General features: G+C 36.2%; 1 protein-coding gene across 1 annotated transcript; it reads left to right on the top strand.

Annotated features, from left to right (window-relative positions):
- Nucleotides 1–5,267: 5,267 nt before the first annotated feature.
- Nucleotides 5,268–24,658, top strand: LOC145772399 (cytosolic phospholipase A2-like). The gene is made up of 20 exons (XM_082584275.1): nt 5,268–5,333; nt 8,322–8,403; nt 8,796–8,977; nt 9,271–9,390; nt 9,814–9,851; nt 10,279–10,414; nt 10,673–10,809; nt 11,151–11,285; nt 11,591–11,690; nt 12,213–12,327; nt 14,225–14,449; nt 15,105–15,172; nt 16,483–16,552; nt 17,334–17,424; nt 19,901–20,031; nt 22,643–22,735; nt 23,132–23,244; nt 23,377–23,587; nt 24,058–24,197; nt 24,593–24,658. Exons 1-20 carry the CDS (start codon nt 5,268–5,270, stop codon nt 24,656–24,658), a joined length of 2,319 nt encoding a protein of 772 aa, XP_082440401.1.
- Nucleotides 24,659–25,901: the final 1,243 nt, after the last annotated feature.

Raw genomic sequence — 25,901 nt, 5'->3', positions numbered from 1 at the left:
ACTCTGCATATGACAGGAATAAATTTTAGTACCTTGGTAGCCTATCACTGAGTTCAAAAGTCTTAACAACAAATCTGCTGGCGTCATACTAGATATTTTTGTCTCAGCGATTAATAGCCTAAAAAACGATTTGACAACTATTAAAATTGTCGAATGTCGAGTGTTCAGCTGAAAATATTTCGTTATCACTCTTTTTTGCAAGGAAATTTACTATTCTTTTCAACTATCTTCAAACAACCGGCAATGTTCACTGGCAAACAGTTGAAGATATTTCCTTGTGCAAATCTTTTCTCAGGCGGTAGCTATATCACAAAGGGAGATAGAATCTTTTAAGCTTCGAATAACTTTTCAGCGTCAATTTAAATTCAACGGTTGTATCCAGACTGCCAATTTATAAGATTTGCGATTTTGTTTTGTTGTCAATATGGCAATTTTAACACAAAATAATATCAGTATCAAGTCTTCTACAAGCAGTCTCAATTAGACAATTTGTCGCTTTTGTACATTAATTCAAAGATGGTAGGCATTTGCGTCAACAAAAATTAGAATTGAGTTGTTTCTCATTTATGGGATTCTGTATTTTATAATTAACTACAGAAGGAAAAAGATAAAACATTTAGAGTTTTTAGACCATTGCTTTGGACATTCGTGGCAATGTGTTTAGACGTTTAGACTAAAAGTAGGCTACCCCTTGAACCCCACTGTCAACGCTACTGGTTGTTATGATTAACAAAAGGAAGGTTTTGGCGGCTTAAATCTTCTATGGCGATTTAAAATTAAAACTAGGAAACATTTCTTAACAATACTTTTTTTACCAAAGAGAGGAAAGTTTCCTTTCTTTCTCAAGAATAAAAGGAACATCCCCTCAGAAGGTGGTGCTTTTTTGTTTGTCAAATGCTGGGTATTAACCATTGTGTCTATCAGCGTCTAATAGACTTACTAATTCACTTCCTGTTGCGCTTGAATCCGTTGAGCCGTAGCTTACAAACAAAGCCTGGTTATTCTCTTATTTTGTTGCCACTTTAAAGCTTAGTAGGCCTATACAACAACATATTAACTCAGGAAGTGACGTACGTAGGGGAAGGGCATTGAGCCATGCCCATATCGTTATTTTTTCAAAAGAGATTGGGCCACTCGACTTGTAGAATGAGAGATTACCGGTAATCGTGGATTCAGTCATGTTGAAAATTGTAATGCCAAGCCAACAGTGACGTTGTGCTTCCAGTTTAATTGTAGTACTTTAGCCCAAAATATTGCGCCAAGCAATTAATTATAGCCAGGGCTGTTGAGAGGATAACTTGGGCCCGGTACTAATAAAGTCCTCCGTCCTCAAATTAGGTCCTTAAACTTTTAAGAAGAAAAAACGCGCTATATCCATCAAATACGAAGTGGTTTCTAAGTTTCCGGGTCTCTTAAAAAGATTGCGGGCCCTTAAAATCATCCTGGGCCCTGGTCCAAACCAAGTGGTCACAGCCATAGTCAATTAGTCATAGCAAATGTAATATTTTAAAACTTTTATTATTTCTACCGATCCTGAGTTATTCTTGCAACGGCCCTGGTACATTTTTGCTATGTTGTTGTGCGCATTTACTTCATTACCGGTACGCTTAGCGAAAAGTCTGTATACATATTCGTGAACGTTTTTACTGTAGAAGCCCGAAAAGCGTATTGCTGTAGCCTTCGGTTAGATCGCAACTGGCTTGCTTTGTGTAAAGAAATAATCATGCACTGAAACTAAGAATATTTGTGGTAGCCTACAGGTCTAGGCTAATAATTTCCGATTAAAGTGCTAACATTTAATTGTAGCTAAGTAGAAAATTTTGCTTTAAGATGCAATAGAATGCCAGTTTAAGCCAAGCCATGTTTGTAAGTTCCAGCTGTGATAGATTGCTTGTAGATTTGAAAACATAACAACAGAGAACAGAAGTGAGAAGATTCAGTTTTTTATTTGCAGCTACGTTAATTTATCTCCAATAGTTATGACAACCGTAAGCTACTTATTTTTCGTGTGTTTTGAAATGATGACATAAATCAGAAACTACAATGATTGTTTTGTAGCCTAGAATTAGAGCAAAAAATTAGGAGTGTCGTTTGTTATTGTCTGGCTAGATTTGAATTGCCTTTACTGGTTAGTTAGAGGCAGCGGTTTTCGATCTTTTCAGGCCGCGAATTTTTACTATAACTGCATAAATTTTCATGGAAAAAAGCAATGAATAGCAATTACTAAAAGTTTTGTATTTTATTGTATTTGCGTATTTAACGACCAGTGATGCCAGGTTGTTTTTTGAAAACAAGCAAGTGAATCTAAAAAACAAGCCCAAAGCAGGCAAATCGTCACAAAAACAAGCCCAATAATTTGCAACCAATACCAATTAGCATAAAGCACGCAGTTTAGCAGTTCAATTTTTTCAATAAACCTTTGCAATCCATACATCACGTTTATTTCAAAAATGACATTTGTTTACACTATTCCATGCAATAATTATCTTGAAATGAAGGGATACAATGTTGACTACAATAAAAACCTTGCAATTTCAGTGTCAAAGACAAGTTAAAAAAAGTTTGACTAGCCAAAAACAAGCAACCCGCAAACTAAAAAAAGTACGCAAACTCGAAAAAAAAACAAGCCCAAACTTGTGGGAAAAATGCAAGGTTGGCAACACTGTTAACGACTCTCACTGGCATGGTTTTTCTGAACTGTGTTGCCGCAAAATTTTCCTTATTCCTTTAAAGTTCGAAAACCGGAAGGGGACTAGGTTGGATAGTAATCTGAAAACCAAATCTCGTCAATTCGTTTTGACGACGAAGTAAGTGAACAACAAAAAATTAAAGATCCTCGAAAAACTGATCTATGCACGCGTCAACCCAATCATCGACCCGCTCCTTCCAAAAGAGCAAGCTGGGTTTTGGCGCGGAAAATCCACCGTAGATCAGGTCACACTCTTAACCCAAGACATCGAGGATTGCTTTGAGGCAAAAAAGAAGGCCGGCGCTGTCTTTCTAGATCTCACAGCTGCCTATGACACCGTATGGCATCGCGGCCTTACTTGCAAGCTGCTTCGCCTGCTTCCTGACCGACATATGGTTCATATGATTATGGAACTTGTCAGGAACCGAAGCTTCACCCTCACCACCGGTAGCTCACGGCGAAGCAGACTGAGACGTCTGAAAAATGGCGTCCTACAGGGATCGGTCCTGGCTCCACTTCTTTTCAACATCTACACCCACGAACTACGGTCTCCGCAAAATACGCTTATGCGGACGACCTGACAATTCTCCACTCCACAAAGTCGTGGGAAAATCTAGAAGACACCTTGAGCCAGGACATGAAAACTCTCTCAGCCTATCTCCAGAACTGGCGACAGAAACTCAGCGAAACCAAAACTGTGGCAGCAGCTTTCCACCTTTCACAATCGGGGAAGTGATCGTGAGCTGCACGTCGAGAACAACGAAAAATCTCTGTCCTTCTGCCCAGAACCAAGATATCTTGGGGTGACACTGGACAGATCGCTCACATACCACCAACATTTGGTGTCACTGCGCAAGAAACTCACATCCCGCGCTGCGCTACTCAAGCGCCTGGCAGGCTCTAGCTGAGGGGCGAGGGCTGACACTTTGCATATAGCAGCCTTAGCCCTTGTCTACTCTTCAGCAGAGTAGGCCTACTGTGCACCTGTTTGGTGCCGCAGTGCTCACTGCCACAACATCGACACTGCCATAAACAGCGCCCTGCGCACAGTGACCGGATGCCTGCGTCCCACACCATTGGACTATCTCCCCATTCTCGCTGGCATCCAACCCGCTGAGCTTCGTCGCGAAGAAGCCACTCTGTCCATCGATCGACGGGCACTGGAGCCTAACCACCTTCTCCACCACAAGATCTCTGCTCTCCCAAACGAGCACCCCCGTGGACTGAAATCAAGACACCCATTCGTGCCAGTCGCTCAACTTCTTATCAACGAAGCTGATGTACAAGACATCTCTGCGGCTACTTGGGCGGACCATAAATGGAGTTCTGAATGGAAGTCAAGCGCCACCAGACACCATTCGTTCATCCCCGACGCCGACATACGCCCCATCGGCCTAACACTACCTAGACAGGCATGGGTGCACCTCAACCGTCTCCGTACGGGCGTCGGGTTTTTCCGCTCAACCATGCACCAATGGGGAATGGCCTCTTCCTCCTCCTGTGAATGTGGTGCCGAGGAACAGACCGCGGACCACATCATCAATGACTGTTCCATCTTCAAGCCACCTAACGTAGTGGAATGTCTGCGTGTCATGGATGATGAAACCAAAGACTGGCTGCTCTCTAGCAGCCTTCCAATGTAGTCCGGGAACATCGTGAATCTGGGGTGGTAAAAGAATAAACCCTCGGCCCCAGAGGCTCATACGACGACGACGAACAAAAAATGATTCAGTAGTTCCCTTAAATATCGATTAGTGAAAAACGAATAATGATTTCGTTGCTTGCATAAAAAAGCAGTAAATAGCGTGCATTCGATATTTATTTTTAAAAGAAATGGGTATAAGCATTCGATATTCCGAAAGCAACGAATAACGCTATCGAATAGTGACAACTAGTCGTTACTTCCAACCCTGCCTACATGTAGGCTACTATTCTTTCAGGGAGGCTGAATCCACCTCGTAAGCTATAGTCTCTGGAGCAACTTTTCTCACGATTGCCAAAGACTGTTGGAATGGAACTGTTTAGCTCCCATTTCGTCACACAATGCATCAAGTAAATGGGTGCAGTGCATTGCGCCATAGCCGTAGGAGCTAAGGGGAGCAGGGGGTGGTCGCTTTCTCTACAAAAAAAAACAAAAAAACATCGCAACTTTGGGCAAAACTGTCCATTGTTTTGGGCAAATCAATATTACCATGACATTTCAACATTTTACTAGCTTACAACTTTAAATAACTTATTTGTCAGACATGACATAAGTTGACATGCTTGCGAACTTATTCAGAACTTTCGGCAGACTTATTTGAGTCCTCGAAAGTGGGGTTTGAGAAAAACTGGGCAGACATTGAACATTTATCATGACTTGGGATTTTTTTGACTTTAGATTTGTTGAGTTTCCGTGTTTTCAGTACCGTACTGTATAATGATTTGTTTTCAACAGTTACAGTATAATTGTGTTGTTAATGAACTGACAGTAGGCTGCTGTTAGTGTTGCTAATTGTTGTACAGCCTACTCCACCGCACGATAACAGTTAATTAAAATACTGCTTAGCTTACTGGCATTACAAAAGTCGATTTTACAATGGAACCAATTCTAACTTTTGAAGAGTTAGAAAATCAACATCAATCGGTGTATGACGATATTCAAGTAAGAACCAGACATTAAATTTACAACAACAATTTCTGCAAGTTGGTAGTATGTAGGCAATTCATGTATGTACATTAGGGTGGCTCTTAACCCATTTGTGCCGAAAGTGAAAGTACTTAAAAAAAAAATTGAAAATTTAAGTATTGTATAATCATGACCTAAAAAACATTTCAGTCGAGAAAAAGACCGTCCTACATATAGGACGCTAGGCAAATCCGCTATCAAACTTCGCAAGTTTCTTGTGCGTAATGCGTAGGCCTAATCGCTATCGCTCAAAGTGATAAATGGGAAATCTCTTGTCATCGAGCATTTTATTGAAACGAAAGTTTACAAAATACGAAGATGAAAATTAGCAAAGTAACACATCACTGAAATAAGTTATTTAGCGGATCGAAATTGCTTTGAGGCCGAATTCGCCTACGTCAAGATGCCCTCCATCTAAAAATGCCAAGAGAAAACTAAAAAATTGTCAAAAATTTCAGTAAATTACGATAATTATGTTATTGTTCTAAAATCAAACACAACTACTTTGTTATACAGTGTAGAAGTCACAGGGAATCGCTGTTTGATACCACTTGATGCGTGGGAATTGATTGGCGCTTTTGCTTCATTTTGCTAACACGTGTGCCTGGCGACCTACATATAGGACACCAATGTTTTGAACCAATTTTTTCGAAAATTTTGCTGCCAATTAAGTTTAAACATTTGCTGTAAAATATGTTGATACATAACGAATAAAGACAATGACAAATAATTTTGGAAGCTTATTTGCATATGCGGATTTATTGATATAATTCGACATGCATTTCAAAGTTTCAGACTTAGCAAAATCGGGAAAATTGATAATGATGTCAAGTCTCAACAAAACAAGCAATTTTTGAAAAAAGTTGTGATATATGCTACAAAAATACCCATAAACATATTTTGACTTCATCTAAATCTAAAAACTGAACGTGCGAAGAAAAATTTTAATTTGAGTAAGTGTCCTACATATAGGACGCTAGGCATAAATGGGTTAATTTTGAAAGTTGGAAATGTTTCGCTCTCACCCTCTGAGTTGGATCCAATCACTGAAAAAACCCACCATGCCATATTTTAGGCCATTTCGATAATGTTTAGAGGTAGTCCACGCATAGGCCTACTCAAAGTTTAGGTCACTATCAGGTCCATTCCATGTCAATTCACACACTCAAGAAATTCAACCTCTCCGATTTCCTTTAAATTTTACACACCTTTTTACTATCCTATACGATGAACAACTGCAAAATTTGAGGAAAATTTATTGAGAAACACGAGAGTTATGAAGCATTTAGTTTGGGGGGGTCTGCCGAGGGGGCACGATTGTTTATTTTTGGCAATGTTTGAGGCCCTCTTACTGCTAAACTAAATTAGGTAACAACCCAAATTTTTTACAGGTGATAGTAATTCTGCCAAATATTGAAAACATAATATCATTCACACTGTCACACTAAAAGGTCAAAGGTCATAGACATCCAAAGTTGGCCATTTCCAACTCTCGGCTACAATTTTCCAAAATTTTGAAACCTTGCCAATACCCCATTTTTGATTGGTTTTGGCTTAAATTTGGTAGAAATGTTGTTTACAGGATTCTCTATGAACTGAGAAAATTTCAGTACCGGTACAAAATATTAAAGGGGTTGGGAGGTATTTAATGTGAAACATGGGGAGAAATGAAAAAAAGCAAAAAGTGGGTCTTTTTAAAATCCAGGTTACCCATAACCCCAGTGAAAATTTGCACTGAAACGTTTTTTTCAATACTTGGCAGAAGTACTATCACCTGTAAAAAATTTGGGTTGTTAAACTAATTTAGTTTAGCAGTAAGTTAATAGGGCTTCAATCATGGCCAAAAATAAAAAAATCGTGCCCCCTCGGCCGACCCTCCACCCCAAACTAAATGCTTCATAACTCTCAGGTTTTCATAACCAACCGACGTCCCTAAAAGGGAAAAATCTTGAAGATTTTGTTACTCCAAAGACAATGAAATTTTTCGCAAAGCTTCGATTGAATACGACCTTCCTCAATAAAGATCCAAGCAACTGGTCGAAAATAGTGAACTTCTAATCTTCTCAAGCTATTGTGAAGAGCTTGAAAGTAGTTAATAATGCAGAACGTGGAGTTGCTCTTGTGCAGTCTTATAACTGACTGTTGACAAAAGATGAAGAGCAGCTGCAGTTTCTATTGCAAGTGGTTACTGAGCATCGACGCATCTTTCCAGATGCACGTAAAGAAACTCTCATCCAGCCCAAACAATGAACAGAGCAGCATCTGTTAACTTTGATACGCTCATACTACCGCTGATACATTTCTATATTAACGTTCATATGCAATGAGCAAACGAATTAACTTTGAGCAGATTATGCCCATTGTGGGGACCCTTTTGCAACAACTTTGTTGGACTGTTTATTTGTATCATTTATGTTCCATTTTTTTTTTAATTAATTTTAAACCGAGGTTTTGAGCATCATAAGTTAGTGTGAAATAAGTCGTTTTAAACTTATAATGTAAGATGACATTGAAATGATGAAGACATGATATTACTGATAAAACAATGCCCATAAGTTTGCTTATGTTGGAAATGGGCCTTTTTTCGCTGAAATTTGATAGCCGTTTATCTTTATCTGCAATTAAACCTGAACACGATTTTACAAAAGTTACACCCTTCTGGACTACCTGTAAAGATCAATCAAAATGCTTCAAATTTTGGCTACAGTATTTTTATACCAATTGTATCCAATTGACACCCTGAGAGCTGCAAAAAAATCAGTTTAAATTTTTACTCCCATATAACAGCCACCCTAATGTACATGTGTCCGTTTGTTGGCTATCTTTGCTTAGTTGTGCGAGAAATCTAGAGTAGTCTACTGTACGTAGTAAGCAAAGTAGTGCAGAGTAGGGTAGGCTACAAATTTTTGTCGTCGTTATGTTATGCGCTTTGTGAAGGCGTATGATTATTTTTATGCTTTGCAGCTTGGGTTTGAAGAGAAAGTGGTGGTGAATGTTATGCTACTCCGTTTTCGAAACATCTCTGTTTCTACCCTTCATGACCTACGTAAGTTTAGCACAAGTTTGATGAATATTCTAATGTAAAACATTTTTGAAAATGTATGGTGTTATTTCATTTGTTAGCTGCTCAAACAACATATCGCTTTCAGTTTTAAAAAGTCGTAGCGCATAATGCTTCCATTGTTCTTTTTGAAAAATGGACAATTTAATCGACCATATACATAACCCAAGCCGAAGGCTTGGTACAATGAGAACCTTATCTTGTCATACCCAACACTTGAATCAAGTATGGGACCACCTTTACCTTTTAGATAACCCAATTCTGAAGGTCATGTCAATAACCAAAAAATTCTGCCATAGCCCACGAAAGGTTAAGGAAAAAATTAAAAACAGTAACAATAACATTTAAGTCTGTCTAAATTTGAATTTATAATTCAGTGGACACCCCAGATCCCCAGTTTCGCGTCAAGTGTCCAAAAGTGAACAAAGAAGAATTGAGAACTTTTTCCACTTGGGGTATTGGTAACAATGTCACATCGGGAGAAATCAATCAAACGTTTAAGTTTGTAGATCCAAAAGCAACCATGAATTTATTGGGAACAGAAAGTTTTCCCATCATTGTAAGATCATTAAGTTATTTCTATTAAAAGTTAAAGACAATTGTGCTTTGAGTTGTATTGGATTACTATCAATCAGCAACTGAAGATTTGCAATTCAATGAGTTCTACAGTAAGTTGAGCATTGTAAATTTTCAAGCGGGGGATTCTGTTAAAAATAAAACGACTTTTAGTAAAGGCAAAATTTGTTTGTATGATTTTATCATTATATAAAGATTGTCATAACATTTTATTTTTCTACGTAGCTTAGCCGCTAAGCATGAAGATAAAGTTATTTCTGTTTTCTTTTTTGTCAGATTGAAGCGTACGACTTGGACGTGTATTTCCATAACTTCATTGGAAAACAAGAAATTGATGCCACCACCGTAGAAATTAACGGCAAACCGCTTCACAAAACACTGATATTTGAACCAAACGTAAGCATCGGTTGTTGCCAATTTTACTTCATTAGCCTACTTGTCTACCTTCTTTCAAAAGTCAAGTTAATTTATTTGCTTCTATAACTCCATTAAGATGCATGAAATTGATGTTGCAAAAACGTTTGTTGAACTTCAAACTACACATTTAAAAGAAATAGAATTGAAGCAATACCCAGACAGCAAATCAGTCATTTTTATATTGATTCAACGTCTACATACTACAGACGTCTGTAAATTATCTCTTAAACGTCAAGAAACGTTAAAATAATATGAGACAAGACAGAAATGGAATTAGCAATTACAACGATTGTGAAAAAGCTCTGAGCAAAGGTAAAAGTGAACGCATAGTCAAAGTATTTTTTTGTACTTTTTTAACCATAGTGCAGTCGCTTATAATCTGTTTTTGTTTTGTTTTTCTAGAGAGGAGAGCTTGATGTGGTGATTAGCAGGGAACTGAAGTAAGCTGCAATGTTATTGCTATATTATACATTTTTATTAAAAACAAAAACATGTTTAACTTTTTTTGTTCTCCTACTCTAATCCATTCAAATTTAAAGCCAGAAGGCTATTAGATATTTCTCTTATATCTTCCGATTTCATTCTATGCGTAGGTGTTTAACAAAGACTTTTTTGTGTTTGTTTCAGCTGAATAGTTTACAAAACTTTATACTGCAGAAGGTTTTGTCCTAATTACATCCCTAATACATCATATTGTGTCTCCAAGCGAAAAATTTACTTTTAGTTTGTCAATTCGATGAAGCAGAAATGTTTTACAAACAGCATTTCGCTATAAGTTAATGTGAATGTATTTCGTCCGCGAGGTTTTTACAGTTATAGTTGAACGACTAGACAAGAACTAGAATAAAAACCATGCAACCTTCTCAGAGTGTCCCCAGATTTCCGATTCTCACTCAGTTTGTGTCCAGAGGAAAGAGCTTTTCGAAAGAAAAGAATGCCAGTCATTAAAGAAGCTATGGCGGCGATACTTGGTAAAAAGAAGCGACCTGTCAATCTACACGAGGTGAATCAACAAAGGCTCACTGTAGCCTAAATCAAAACTTAGAGATAAATGTTTGAATCTGCATAGGCTAATGTACACTTTATGGTGTACAGCCTATAAGACGCTTGCTTTCTAATCATGCAATCTTGGTTCTACGCATGTTTATGGAAAGAAATACATTTACCCTATCCCACACAAGATGAGTATGATAGAAATAAGTTCCTTTTTAAAGAACTAATCTAATAAAAGGTGTTCCTTCAACTGTATGTGGCATTACAGACGCCAGTGGTATCCTTAGTTTGTTCAGGAGGAGGATTTAGAGCAGTGACAGGGATGTGTGGAGCCATGGAAGCTCTGAAAGATGCTGGCTTGTTGGATACAATCACTTATACCTGCGGCCTCTCTGGATCTGCTTGGTACGACAGGCATTTGCGAATAAAAATGTAGTAATAGCATATCTGCAATTCGTTTTTTGTTGTTGTTATATTAAGTTATAACATATTCTAGCATTTTCTTTACTCTGAGTCTTTGATCTATTAATGGCTACAGTATACCTAAAAACAGCTTTAAAATAACATACTATAAATAGCCTACATATAACTGTTATACATAACATACAGTATGTAAATGTTATGCTGTAGCCTACATAACATTTCCATTTTCATACAGTAATTAAGTTACGAAGCAACGTATAATGTCTAACAACACAACCTAGAAGTGTTTATAAAACTAATAACTAAGAAATACGTTACAGTAGGTATCTATCGTCGGCTTATGCCTTGCAAGGCATGTCATCCGAAAATCAAAGCTCATTTCATCAAGGTCTGAAAAAAAAACTTTCGAGTAATTTATTGTGGAACTTGGTAAATCCATTTTCTTTGATTGCATATGAGTAAGTATTAAGTTTCAGTATCTTCACTTGACCAATACTTTAAAACTTCTATACCTCAATTGAAACTGGATAAATTTAGAAAGATTTGCTATTGCTACAGTAAAAAAGTGATAATTCAGTGACAGTAGATTGTTGAATAATTATAATATTTAAAAATAAAAATAATGGATAGAAATCAGCCGTGGGATTGTCAGCAAAGTGAATATTTTCTGAAAATCTGAAACAATATCGTTCAAATCGATTGATCATAATGCGAAGAAACAAGAAAATAGAGTGATAATATTGTAATTGGCTACTGCTTGCAGACAATACGTGCATCAGGTATACAAAGCATATGGAAAACCACACACATTCATCAATTACTTTCCCGGTTATTTAGTCGGCAAACAGTTAGTTGGAAAAGAGGTTTGTATTTTTTTTACGTTACAGTATTAATGTTTAGGACGTTCAATTGCTACAATTTACCAATGTTGTAATCTCGTCACAGAATAAAGCAAAACTAAGCTTAGCAAGTAATAAATATTAGCATAAAAATAAAAATAAAAAAGATTATAGGTAATCTTAAATAACATTTCACTGTTTTTGGTTTCCAAAGAAGGGCTGTTGTCAACAACTTATAATCACTTTTGTTGTTCTTGGCTCTAAGGTCAAGAGTCTATAATTTAACCACCCCCATATGCTGTAGAATGCGTAGATGTTTGTCTGAACTATACCGAGAGGTTTTTGAAGAGCAACCGGTCTTTAACCTTGTCATCCGGACAGGGTTTAAGCTAGAAAATTAATACACATGCATGTGCCTTGAAATTGTATGCTTGAAAATAAATTTTAAAATAGTGCAGTAAAATCGTGCAGGGCTTCGTGACAGTTTTCTTACGAAGTTGAATTTCAATTTATTTTGCGACTATCTGACAACCTTGTTCATTACAGCATCGTCAGCTTTGTCTTAGCGACCTAGCCTCTTATATCGACGATGCAAAAGTTCCTTATCCGATACTTGTGGCACTTCACGTCAAAAGTACAGTACTTGCTGGAAACTTCCATGGTAAGAAAACGACTCACTCAATGTAGATTTTCTATAAACATAGAAAACCTATAAACAAAAAAACTAGATAACTTTGCGAGGCTGAAATGAAAATAAATTTCAGTTAATTCAAAAATGGGATTTTACATACTGTGAGTTAGTTTTATAAAATCGAAAAAACGTTTACAAGTAATTTGTAGAATATATAAAAAAAGGAGGGGGCACAGTCATAATGGTCGCATGCGACAAAGATCTAAATTAGTTTAAGTACTGTAACTTGAAAATACTATTTTACTGGGATCGTAATAATAAGGTTGCAAAGATACAAGTCCACATCAAAAGTTATCGGCGTTTCCTTCATCCAAACCTTCATCCATCAAGTCCGGACGAAATAGTCAAAAACACAAGTACAATATGGATACTGTTTTGGTTAACAGTACAAAATTAGCATGTAGTCAGAACCTTCAACAAGAGGACCATCTTCCACACAAAAAGATTTACGGTGAAAAAGCTCGACATTGCTGGGCATTGCAAAAACGTAAAGTTTTGACGAATTTCAATTCTAGATGAGATTTTTTGTTTCGCTTTTTTGTTGCATAACGTACAATTTTCTGGCTATAAGAAGCGTCATAAAATACTCTTTAAATAAAATAATAAAATAAAATAACATGTTATAATATACTGTTTAAATTTGCTTTACATATGAGAATTGAAGGCTTAATCAATCTACAATCTATCAAAAGGGCATTTAAGCGATATTTTTAATGTTTAAGACATCAAGCTCACTGGTGTTTATCATCCAAAACAGTCAAAACCCCCTCTTAATAGGAGAAGGCGGGACAAAACGGACATGCGGGGTTAAGCGGACAATTGCTTTTTTTTTTTTTAAAGTACAGATAAAAATAACATTTTTTCTCTATCTTCTAAAACTACTTGAATGAATGTATCAAACAAAAAATTGGCAACCCTCGTGCCACATTCAGCAGCCAAGAGCTTGAAATAATATTTTCCGCTCTTTATTATAAAAACATAAACAAAAAAGAGTCAAAAGGCATGTAAATTTCACTTTGTGTGGAGCTACATGTACTTGAACTGTTATTTTTTTATTTACTTGTTGATTCATTCATATCAGTTTGTATCCTCTGTGGATCTTTCTCTAAGTATCATGGACCAATCCTATAGATGTTTGCTGGTACACCCCTTCATTTTCTTTGAACAAATAGTTAGTTTCATTTTACTTAATTAGGTATACTGAAGAAGCTGCCTTTACGGAGGTGAAAGCTTCTTTTATAATAAATTTACTGGTTGCCAAATCTAATTGTTTTTATTTATAGATATTCATGCTAACAGATCCATAAAAATTCGCTTGATCTTGACCACTAATTAACAAAATGAAGCACGAGACAAAGCGGTCATACTATGTTCGTTTTCTCCCACTGCAGGGCAAAACAGACACCTAAAATCAATTTTTTTTTTAATAAACAAAGTATAAAACACATTAATTTTCATACTCTGGGCAGTTGTAGTTATGTAACACGTTAATTCAAAAAACGCAAAAGGTCCATGATATTTGATTTGTTTGCTCAAATAGAACACTTTAAAGTTGGCATGTCCGTTTTGCCCCGCCTTCTACAAGTTGCCTATGTTTTTCACTAATCTAAAGCAGAAAATTATAGTATCACAGCTTTTGAACCTCTACGGCTTCAAAATGTCACAAAGCTGCAGGTAACGATTTGGGGCATTATAAAAATACTAAGACTGTGAAATGTACAAAAAGCATGTGTGGTGACGTTTTCATAGAACTATCAGTGATTATTATTTTTTTAAACTATCGGACTGTACGCGTGCTCCAGATGACGAAATGACCATAACGTATAGTGAGAGTAAGCTGATTGCTCAATACTTTATTGATTTGTAGCTTATATGGAAAGATCTCCTCACGAAATCTATTTCCCAAGTTATGGAATTGGTTTTCGTCCTCAACTGGAGGGTTCAGTGTGGAATAATGGAGTTCTTGTGCATGAACGACCAGAGTATCCTCTCGATTTTACTATAGGAATGACAGGATGTGCTTTTTCAATTCTTTTGAACGCATTTTTGAGAAATGGCGGAGAAAAGAGTGATATTCTCTTAAGTTACATTGGTAAACTTAAATTAATCAAATAGTGTAGCAAAGTTACTTTTTTAATTTTTTTGTTTGAGCAAGCTATACGTTGGTTAGATGCAAAACCACCATTTTTATTATAGCTTACTTTGGCCAACATATAGGCTACTGTAATGTCACTTCGAAGAGAAAACGAATGTAAAAGAGAAGGGTAAAAGTTTCAAATTAAATGTAATAATTTTTTATCGAAGAAGTAATGGCCGCGTTTTTGTTCACTTTTCCCCTTTTGTGATTGTTAGTTTTGTTTTGCTTATTTTGTTTTGTATGTTGTTTGTTTTTGTTTGCCAAATTTCAGAAAACATTTTACTTTCTTTGCGATACCACTGCTGATCTGCATTCATTGCCAAATATTGTGTAACTAACAAGCTATCTGCTTTCTTTGTTTGCATTATCATCACTGTTTTAGCATTACTAGTAGACTTATTTCAATTTCATATACATTTGTTTGGTGTTTTCATAATATACGCTACACATTTAACCATGGATCACTTGTATAATTTTGTTGAAAATGACTTTACGAAAAATTGTTTCGTGAGTAATTTACTCTGTCATGTTTTTTAGTTTTATAAGTTTGTATTACAACAAAGAAAACTGTTCAAAAAAACTTTATCAACTCTGTCTCCTAAAAATTTAGAACAAGAAAGAATCAATGGCCGAATGCACGCAAACGAGGGACTGGATGAGAGTCAACGCTCTGCTAATGTAGGTATCGAATATATTGATGGATGGTTTGTCTAGTTGTTGAGTATAGGCATTTAAAAACAATGACAGTAATTTTGAAAAAGTCTTGATCTTTTTGCGCTAACCAAAGTAGTGCCTTTAATATTTCATTAATCTTCATACAAATCTTCAGAACAGACCACCAACACAAAGCTGAAAAGTTATTAAGCTATAGCTTACACAGTATAACGTTAAAAGACAATTGCTGGCTGTGGCTACTCATTGTTTTATCTGTAGCCTATCAGGTGGGCTAGTCTAAAAAAGTAATCAATAGGTTTTTATAGTGCACAGCCAACTTACTATCGATGCTGGTATATCTTTCAATTCAGTGCTTTCAAGAAGAAAGCAACGGCATTGTAAAAAAACAGTCTTTTCAAGCAACTTATTGAATAAATTTCGAAGAAGAATAGTTGCCTAAACAATAGGCTTGCCTAGCTAAGCCGAAGTGGTCTATTTACTTTGCTATTTTAAGTACAAGTAAACACTGCTTGGTATTGTCTCTTTCAATAACTAGCCTAACCGCATTTACTTGATTGTAAGCCGCGCTTGATTGTAGGCCGCCCTTGATTGTAAGCCGCATGTGATAGTGTTAAAAATTTAATGTAAGCCGCCCTTGAATGTAAGCCGCAAATACTGTTTACACGCAAAGCTGAAACTGCAGTACTCTCCGAATTTACCGGTATGTTCATTAAGTACTACAAATAAAACTGACAACTCCTTTTTTTCTTTCGAATGCACGTCATAAATGCATGTGACAATTTAAAATGCACCTCACAACTTTACAATTGTCGACATCAGACAACGCAGTACGGCAAAACATCTATGGCAAAGTCGACAAGAAAAAAGGCAAAAAGAAAAAAGAAAAAATGTAAGCCGCCTTTGATTGTAAGCCGCCCTTGAATTTAAGCCGCAAACATGATGGAAAAAAAAACTTTATAAGCCGCGGCTTACAATCAAGTAAATACGGTACTTGCTTATTTTAGAGTTGGGATGGCATAACGGATAAAGCAATAGCTTTCCAATCATGCAAGTCCGGTTCGAATCCAGGCTTAAGCTAGATTTTGAAAAACGCTTCTGCTCACTTCTACCCAGAGTGTAATAAATTGGGTAGGAGCTGTTAACTGAAAAAAAGGTGGCCGAAAAAGAAGTGCTGACCACCTTATTGTCTCCATTGCCGAAAGCTTGGCATAAGGAACGACATCTTTTTATCCTTAAACGCTTGGAATCAAGTATCATTAGTTTATTTTGCAGTATCAATAAACTTGAAACAATATTTTTTCTAAATTATTTAGGTCGAGTCTGATGATGAAGACGATGACATTGAAGACGATGAAAGTGAAACATACGCTTCGGGATGTTCAAGTAATCATTAGCTTACTTTGGAAACGACAAATTTAAAATAGATAAAATCTAGAACTGAGTTATTAGGTCTATAGAGATTGTAACACAATAATTTTTGAATAATTCAGCAATATAACTTAGTTCCAATAAATAATATATAAGCAAGAAAAGCTAGCAACTTTTGTAGATAGACACATTAGTACCTACTGAAGTAAGAATATTTTATTAACTTACCAACTCAGTGACGGACAAAGGTGTCCCTGCAACTGCCTTTATTAGGTCGTACTGTACTCCGGTAATAGGCCTATACTAAAGATTTTCTCTGCTTTACACGTTTAAATAGCCTAGTGTGCACCCTGATTAAGGCACGCAATTCCTGAACTTTACTGATTACTGAAACGTTTGAGTGTTCATCAAGACAATTATTGTTTTTAGCGCTAGTTGCAACGTTCATCTGATGAAACTGAAAGTAAAAGCAACAACAAAAAAGTTGATTTATTGCTTCACTGACGTCTTGCGCATCATGAACTTAAGTTACTGAAAAACTGTGCTGTCTGATAGTTATAGACTTCGAGCAACAAAAATGCATTTTCATTAAGTTGAAATATAATCAGTTATCAGACCTAGTAGTGAAAACGCTTGGTCGAATGTCAATATGATATTTCTCGCTATCGTGATCTCATTATCCAGTTGTAGCAATTTTTTCTTGTGAACTAGCTAATTTGAATTGCAACTTAGATAATGAACAACAGTTAGGTGTTTGCACATACAACAACTGCAGATCTTTTGCCTTGTTTTTCAGACAATCGCGAATGGCCAGTTCATTGCGCTGAGCCACATAATGACCCCGTTCAAAAATCTAAAGAAGTTAAACAGCTTCATGAGTCTATGAGGTAAATGCGAATGTTTGCATGAAGATAGTAACTGGCTCGATTACTTACAGTATGCTTTCTTTACTCTGCATCTCTTTTAAGATCCTTCAGAAACTGATCTATGTACGCTTGTCGAATCAATAATAATTGAACCATTGTTTCCCAAAGAACACCTTGGATTCCAACACTGGAGGTTCTGTTTCGACACTTTACACCACACAGTCATCAGTAGATCAAGGTCATGGATGATGAAACTAAAGACTGGCTGCTGTCTAATAGTCTTCCAGTGTAGTCCGGGAATATCGTGAATCTGGAGTGGTAAAAGGATAGACCCTGGCAGGCGCGGATTTATGGGGGGGCCCAGGGGGCCCGGGCCCCCCCCGAAATTTTGTGAAAAATTGTAGAAATTGTATGTTTCCGCATCAAACGGTTTGATAAGCTTCTAAACAGCTGATATTAGTCCCTCGGCATCACAATTGATGAAAATGGTTCTTTTAATGTCTATTTTATAGCATATCGTATATGTCGTAGTATCATTGTTCATATCTGTTTAGCCTTTTCTTTCTTTTTAGTTGATTTTCAAATTTTCTGGCCCCCCCCGAAAAAAACTCTTAGATTCGCGCCTGGACCCTGGCCCCAGAGGCTCACACGACGGCGACGAGCAGATCAAGGCACTCCATACTAACTCAGGACATTGAGGAGAGTTTCTCGGCAAAATAAAAAGCCAGGGCTGTTTTTCTTGATCCAACATCAGCCAATAATACCGTTTGGCACCGTGGCCTGATCTACAAACTACGTAGCCTAAAGAATATTCCGGTGACCAAAGCCAAGGCACCCACTTGTACCAGCTACCTTGAATTGACTCAACCATTCAGTGATCATCCCGTAACGTAGCACATTACATGGAAGATACTTGGATTGCAGCATGGTGTGCCACCGACTCCAGACTCCACGGTTTTATACCTCACCTGGTTGCGCGACCCCTTGGTATGGGTCAAGCTAAAAAAAATTCTAACAGGAGCTGGCCGCTTCCATTCCTAATATGTACACGTGGAGTTTGGCTTTATCGTCTGCGAATGCGGAGCGGAGAAACAAACTGCTGACCATGTCGTTCTAGAATGTCCCATTCACATGACACCAAATGGTAGCTTAAGCATGATATATCTGCACTGGACAAAGTTATAGGCTACACTAACTTGGCTTTCCATCACCTGCCACAAATTTTGAACAATCATGTCTCACGTTGAAAAAAAAAGTATGCTGCAGTGTAGATATAATGAACCAAAGCAGCTTTTTATTGTCATTGGAATCCTGCAACGTGTTAAGAGTTGAAAACGGTTAAAAGCGCTCTAAATTACAGAATTTATGTTGAAAGTTAAGAAAAAATTCTGCATAAATTTTGCTTTGTATGCTAGTGTGTAATATCTTATTCTATTGGCCTTTCCAAACTCTAACTGACGAAAGGAGGACAAAAAGTCATCAGCACATATTGAGTATAACGACATCTCATATCTTATTCATTTGAAGAGTTACATTATTTGGCTTTTTTGTGAAGTCTTTGTAAGTGTCATTCGGGGACGTAGTAAGACACTAATATCACACTATATTCCCGGTGTCATCTATATGTGCGCATCTTCTAAGTAATGTCATGTTTATTAGTATCATAAGTCAAATCTCAAAGTACTGCTCACGTTGTTTCAATGTTTATCTGTATTGCTATTAGCAGCATTAAGCTTTGATTCAACGAAATCGAAACTATTTCATTCATAGAACATTCAGGCTGCACTTTACTGTACTGTTTGTTTACTGTTTACTTACTGTACTGTTTACTGTACTACACTTTACTGTACTTACACTTTACTGTAGGTCATATAGCACTCATTTATGAAAGAACGACAAACAATGAAATATTTTGACAATATTAGGCAAATTATCAGAATAAAAAGCATTCCGGAAGCTCTAATAAAAACAAAAGACAGAACAAAATGGAGGCAGTTCATAAGGGAGATCAAAGCTGATCAAACATGATCAATCTGTTGAAGAAGAAGAGGTTTCTTTACTTTCAGGACTCAATTTAACAACTTCATCAAACAAATAGTCTACTTTTCTTTTTGAACAGCTTTTTTTATTTGAAATACAGAATTAATAGGCCACTTGACGTGACGATTAGCTACTTCTTCTTCAACAGATTAATCATATTTGATCAACTGTGACGTCGCATATGAACTCCCTCCATTTTTTTTGTTGCTAGTAGCCTACTTCTGGCGTATTTTTTATTCCGGTAATTTTCTTGATATTGTCAAAATATTTCATTTCTTGTCGTCCCTTTGTTCGTTTCCCTTACAGCAACGTAAAACTTTCCAACGAGTTGCTTCTTGCTATAGGCTATGTCCGAAATATCTTTATTTTCTTTTTATTTTCTTATCTTTATTCATTATACGCTTTGTATTAAAATGTGCCATAACAAATAATTCAATAGTAAAAAGGTTTTTATCAGGAAACACCGCTGGTTTTCGTCTCGAAATGCCCTCATTGGCCGAACTGCTCGAATCAACAATTTTGTTCTTGGTTTTGACCAAGTTAAAAGACACTCCTTGAACCCATTTGGAATTCCTAAAGTTTTGGAAGGTTGGAAAACATTTTGAAAATTCACTGATAAAGAACCCATCAATCAGTTACGTCATAAGCAACGCTTATTGCGTATTCGATAGCAAGCTACTTAAAAATGGTAGTTGTTGAAACGCTTGATTAGTTTCTGCATGTATGTTTTTTCATAGAAGAAGTATTGCTCTGAGGTAATGTAATATTGAAGAAACAAATTTTCAGTGTCGTACTATGTAATTTTCATTTAAAAAAATGTATGCAGAAATTAATCGTACCAACGACACTTTGTATTTTATCATATCTGCAAAAATTTAAAGAAGCATCAACAAAAACGGTTGATATAGCTATCACGTGTTCTTTGATTATTGTTTTTAACTGCTTTTATGAACTTGTCCAAGTGTCGCTACTTGGCTAAAAATCATCATGGTCACTTAATAGCTTCCAGTTGATATATACGATATATACTGTTAATCAAAAGGGTGAAAACCTTGAGGTAAAATTTTCATGGGTGGAAATCTTTCGCTGCAAGGGTGGAAAGCGAAAATAATGATAGATATTTCCGCCATTCACGGAGGATGAATATTTCCAGTGGCTCAAACCTTTTTAATAATTAAAGTGGTGTGCTTGCCTTTGCACACCTGTGTGTATGAATGTGTAGTTAGATTTATTGTTACAGAACGTTAACTGACTAGAACTAGATGACCGCTTATGATCTTTCACTATCATTCTAATTGTGTCTTAATCTAACCAGCAACTGCAAATTACAATGCATTGTTTTGATGGTTTTGACAATTTCATTTACACTCTGCTTGTTTGTTTATACAAGGCGCTATTGAATCAAAATAATTGACTTGACTTGTAAAGTAAAACGTACAACGAAAAAATGTATGAACAGGGAATTTTTCAGATAAAATAGCGGTCTGCATTTTGGAGTGGAAATTTCCACCTTAAGTAAACAGAATAAGGTAAAAAAATATGACCACTCCAGTAAAGGGTGGATGGCGCAACGGATAAGGCCTTGGCTTTCCGATTATGCTAACCTGGTTCGACTCCCGGCTTGTTGTTAAAAACCGCTCACCTTTACGTAGGGTGTAATAAACTGTGTTGGCATAATTGCTGCAGGAAAGACGGCCGAGAGAAAAGAACTGGCCACCCTACTCTCTATAGTGCCGACTGCCGAAAGCTTAGAAACATGAAAATCTTATCTTCTCATACAATAAGTGATGGGCATTATCGGCGATAATTATCGGCGATAAATTTTTATCGCCTATCGTTATCGCTCAATTATTTTTTCAGTTATTGTTTATCGTTATCGCCAAAGGCAATATTTGATTATCGCTGATAATCACATTTTTTGCATCTTGTAGTAGTTTTTGCATGATAATAGGCGCATCGAGTTGCGTAGTAAAATTATGCTAAATACAGTATAACCTTTCTCACTTACCTATGCGACATAGCCTACCTCAAACAAATATTTTTATTCCCACTAATACAGTGCCTATATTGTAATTCTTATCTCAACAACTCAGCGTTCTGCCATTGATTTAATGATAGTGTTCACAAAGAAAACAAAAAAAAATTATCTGAAATTATCAGTAAATTACGATAATTATGTTATTGTTCTAAAACAAACACGACTAATTTGACAAGCTTGATGGATTTCACAGTATGCACTTTTTTACTACCAATAACGCTTAAGATTACTGATAAATTTTCAAGGATTTTGCGTTTTTTGGAATTTTTTCAATTATTGCTGACTTTGCTGTAAAAAGCCCTGCAGAAAGCAAAATACAAAGTTTGGAATTTTTTATGGTATGTTCATTTGATTTAATTATTTTGCCTACTGCACGTAAGCGGCAGTGTGACTCAATTGATAATAGCATCCAACTATGGTATCTGAAGGTATAATTATAAGCACGGCAGTTACCTCAGTGGTTTGACTCTGGATCAAGAGGTTGAAGATTCGATACCCACTGCCGCTGTTGCGATTCTTTTCATGCATAACTTACAAAAGTTTTGTCCCTTTACAGTATATTATGTTCGATTTTTCGTCATGTTGATGAAAACAGTTTGTGCTGCATGGGATGGGGCAGCGCTAATCAAGAAAAAAAAAAAATTATCGTTATCGGACATTATCGGCGATAATTTTATCGTTATCGGACATTATCGGCGATAATTTTATCGTTTATCGTTATTGCTTAACTTTTTTTTGATTTATCGTTTATCGTTATCGCTTTAGGCATTTTTCGTTTATCGATTATCGTTATCGCTTAACTGAAAAATAAGTTATCGCGGCCAACACTGTGTATAGAGTGAAAAACAGAGACCACTCCTAAGGGTGGAAATTTTCACCATTTGGTTAAGGGTAGATTTTTCCACCTTTTATGGTGGAAAAAATCCACTCTATAAAAGCACATGGTGGAAAACAGAGACTACCCCAGGGGTAGAAATTTATCCACTTTTCAGTTAACAGTGTACTTGTGAGGTGCAGTCTAGTTTGAGTTGATTGCTTTTTAATAAAGTTTAGTGCTTTTGCTTGCTATGTTATCTTACTATTTTTTTCGTATTGTGTAACTGTATTGCACCACTACACTACCTATTCAGTCAATCAACCAGTTTGTGTTTTTGTGTGAAGGCGAAGTTAAAGATCTAATTGGTGCCATTGGTGTAAGCTCTATCCAAAAGAAAATATCAACAAAGTCAAGCACTTTATCTTTTGCAGATGCCGGTATGTTGATTTTAATTATGCAGTCAACAATCTTTTCTCAGAGAAAAACCCTTTTTGGGAACAAGATTGTAGTAGCTTGAAAGATTTTTCAAGCTACTCAAGCTACGTGCAGTCTGCATGTCCTTTGTCAGACAAATAAAGATATTGCAATAGATTGAGTTTTGCCTTTAACAGCATGATCGTTTCTTACTTGACAATGTAGATATTAAGGACCTGTGTTAGCCTGATGCTGCGAGTTCGCTGTGGTAATAGCGAATTGCACTAGCTTTCGGAACACAGTTCCCCAGTCATGTGCTATGAAGAGATCACCCCTTGTCAAACAGGTCGTTAACACCTCCATTGTGAAGTAAATAAAAATTCCTTCTTGCTGATAATGTTACGTAACATGCAACTTAGGTATTTTGAAGAACGTGCCAACAGATGCATTATTGCGACCACAGCGGACAACAGATATCATGATTGTCATGGATTTTAGTGCATACGAATCTGATGAGTCATTTAGTTACGAGGTGAGTACAATAAGGTTGAGACACACTTGAAATCAAATCATTTTTTGTCTGCACGTTTGTGTTCTCAATTTGTAGCTTAAAAGTTATGATATATATTTTGTCTCAACAGTTTATGTCAACAAATATTTGCAGCCTCTTCTGACAGCAGCAGCTCATGCTTGGCAATCTGGCTTAAAGTTTCCCAAAATAAATTTTAAAGAGATTGCAAATCTTCCGCCAAAAGAGTTTCTTATCTTTCCAAGCGACGAAAAAGGGTGCCCAACAGTTCTTTGGTTTACTTTGTGCAATAAAAAGTTTAAAAAGCTGAAACATTATACTCCAAGATCCAAGGAGAAACCCCTTCGTGAGTATACAAGCTGATAAACAGAGCTATATTTTTTAAACTGGTCTTTTTCTGGAGATGTTGTATAGCCTACCGCCGTGAAAATGAAAAGGTGAAAGGTTTCATTTTCATAGCATAACTGTTATAAACATTGTTTTTGCGTTATTATTAAAAAAAATATCTAAACGATTACAATAATATAATATTATTGTTGGGTAAAATTATTTTTAGTTGGCTGCCTAAAGGTCCACAAAAACTGATTTTTCCCAGACTTGCTAAGTAATGTCTTTGGCAGCGTTCTTAGATTAGCCATTATGGATGTGATTTTTGTTAACGATGTTTGTGTGGGAACGAAGCCTAGTTTTGAAAACACAGTCATGTCATTTCTTAATATAAAGTATGTATTTGGATATTGCCAACTATATTCAGTCATAAACAACGTTGCTTAGACTAGTACATTGAAGGGTTTTAATATTTGAAAGTGTTGTAAGGTAATGAAAAAAGAAGCTTCAATGACTTCGATGTATATGGAGGAAACAGCTTTTCCAGCACATTTTCATTTCAGTACAGCAGCTACAACTTTGACCAACTCCGTGAACTAATGTATTACAATGTGACAAGCCACATTGAGGTACAGTAAGTCATATTATCTGGTATTAAGCATTATATATTTTTGGTAAACTTGCCCATATAACATTACAATAAAAAAATTTTAACCAGCAAAAAGTTAATGTTTTGCAAATGCAAATGATATTAGTTACACAATCTAAAATCATAAAACGGATTTCTTAATTGCTTTGAACTTAATCAGTAAAAGATTACAGATGAAAGGTATGTTGTCTTAAAGAGAGCAATTGGTAAACTTATGTGCTATCGGTGCTGTATCATTTGAATCATGGCATTGTCTGCAAATTAACAGTAAAACCAAATCCCTAACACTTTAACATACCTAACAAAAATAAGAGTTTTGATTGGATCAAGTTTTTTGTTGTGTAATATGGACACAATATTGATATCCTTTTTCAGGATATTAAAGCTGCATTCGTTTCCACTATTGATGACAAACGTCGGCGAGCATTCAACAAAACTTGAGTTCAACGAAACGCAAGATTGGTTGTCAAAACTTATCAAAAAAATTTTGCATTATCAAACCTTCTTTACATACAATTTTTACATGAGATTGATTTGGAGCAAAGGTACATAAAATGAATAATTTCTCAACTTTCTGAAGCTTTTCTAAAAGTGCCCTCTATTATATAAAAATTCCTTTACAGAAATAAATGCTTGTTTATGTGTACAGGAGTCCTTGAGGCTTCTTTCTGGAAGTTATGTTAGCACTGTTTCATTTGATTACCAAGATGTAAAATGTATTCTTATAATGCTCAACCCTGTTGTGTTGTGATGCCTTGCTATTCTGTAGTATAATAACGCAAACTCTTTTCCAAAACTATATTATTCTTAAAGATCAATACAAAAATGGGCCAGATAAATTAAGACAAAAAACAACAGCAATGTCAAACCTATAATTTAAATATTCGACTTTTTGGCAGTCAAGCATGGTAAGAATTCTAACGGAAGACAGCTGTTATTTAGCTATGCATTATCAGTACTTTATCGATACTCATTACTCTCGGAGCTGATCTGGTCCGAGTAGTAGGCTAGTACCTATTAGGGATGCAATTATGGATTAAACACCCAAGGCTTGGCTCCGTTTTGTACAGTGTAGCCTACATGCATAAGCCCACTGTACAAATGTACAGTGTGAACTGTACACCCCTAAGATGTTTAAACCAAGACTCCAGCACTTCGTCAAAATGTTCCCGTAGTTTTGGGGAATGTTATTAAACCAACAGCCAAAAAAAGGACAGTTTGATGTAAAACGCATAACTTAGAAACCTCGCTGTCCTCGTTTCACCACCCTAAGCCACGAAAAATAAACTTATTGCCCACATTGCATTTTGTCTAAAACTGCATTGCGCAGGGTGCTCACTCTATGTCTCCGGCCATTAGCTATACTTGTGCCGATTGCTAAATAAAATTTCTTTTTTTTTTGTATTGCTCATTTGTAGATATGTGAGGATTATAGACTATGCTGGTAAATATGAAAAGGCAAAATGGAAAAACAAATTTTATTTACATTTTTTCCAACACTTTCGAATTGATTGTATACCATGACAAGTCTAGAAATGCATACACCATCAAAAGATAAAAATGGTAGATAGTTACATTTATAAAAAATCAAACCACTAAAAAACTTTAAAAAATTTAATTATAGGTACTATGTGCATCTTATTAATATTACAAAAAAGTAGTTGATGCCCTACACAAAGTCACG

This window comes from Aplidium turbinatum, chromosome 6 (genome assembly GCF_918807975.1).
Source record: "Aplidium turbinatum chromosome 6, kaAplTurb1.1, whole genome shotgun sequence".
Taxonomy (NCBI): Eukaryota; Metazoa; Chordata; class Ascidiacea; order Aplousobranchia; family Polyclinidae; genus Aplidium; species Aplidium turbinatum.
Note: the sequence above shows the minus strand (reverse complement) of the source record. Positions and strands in the feature narration are given on the sequence as shown.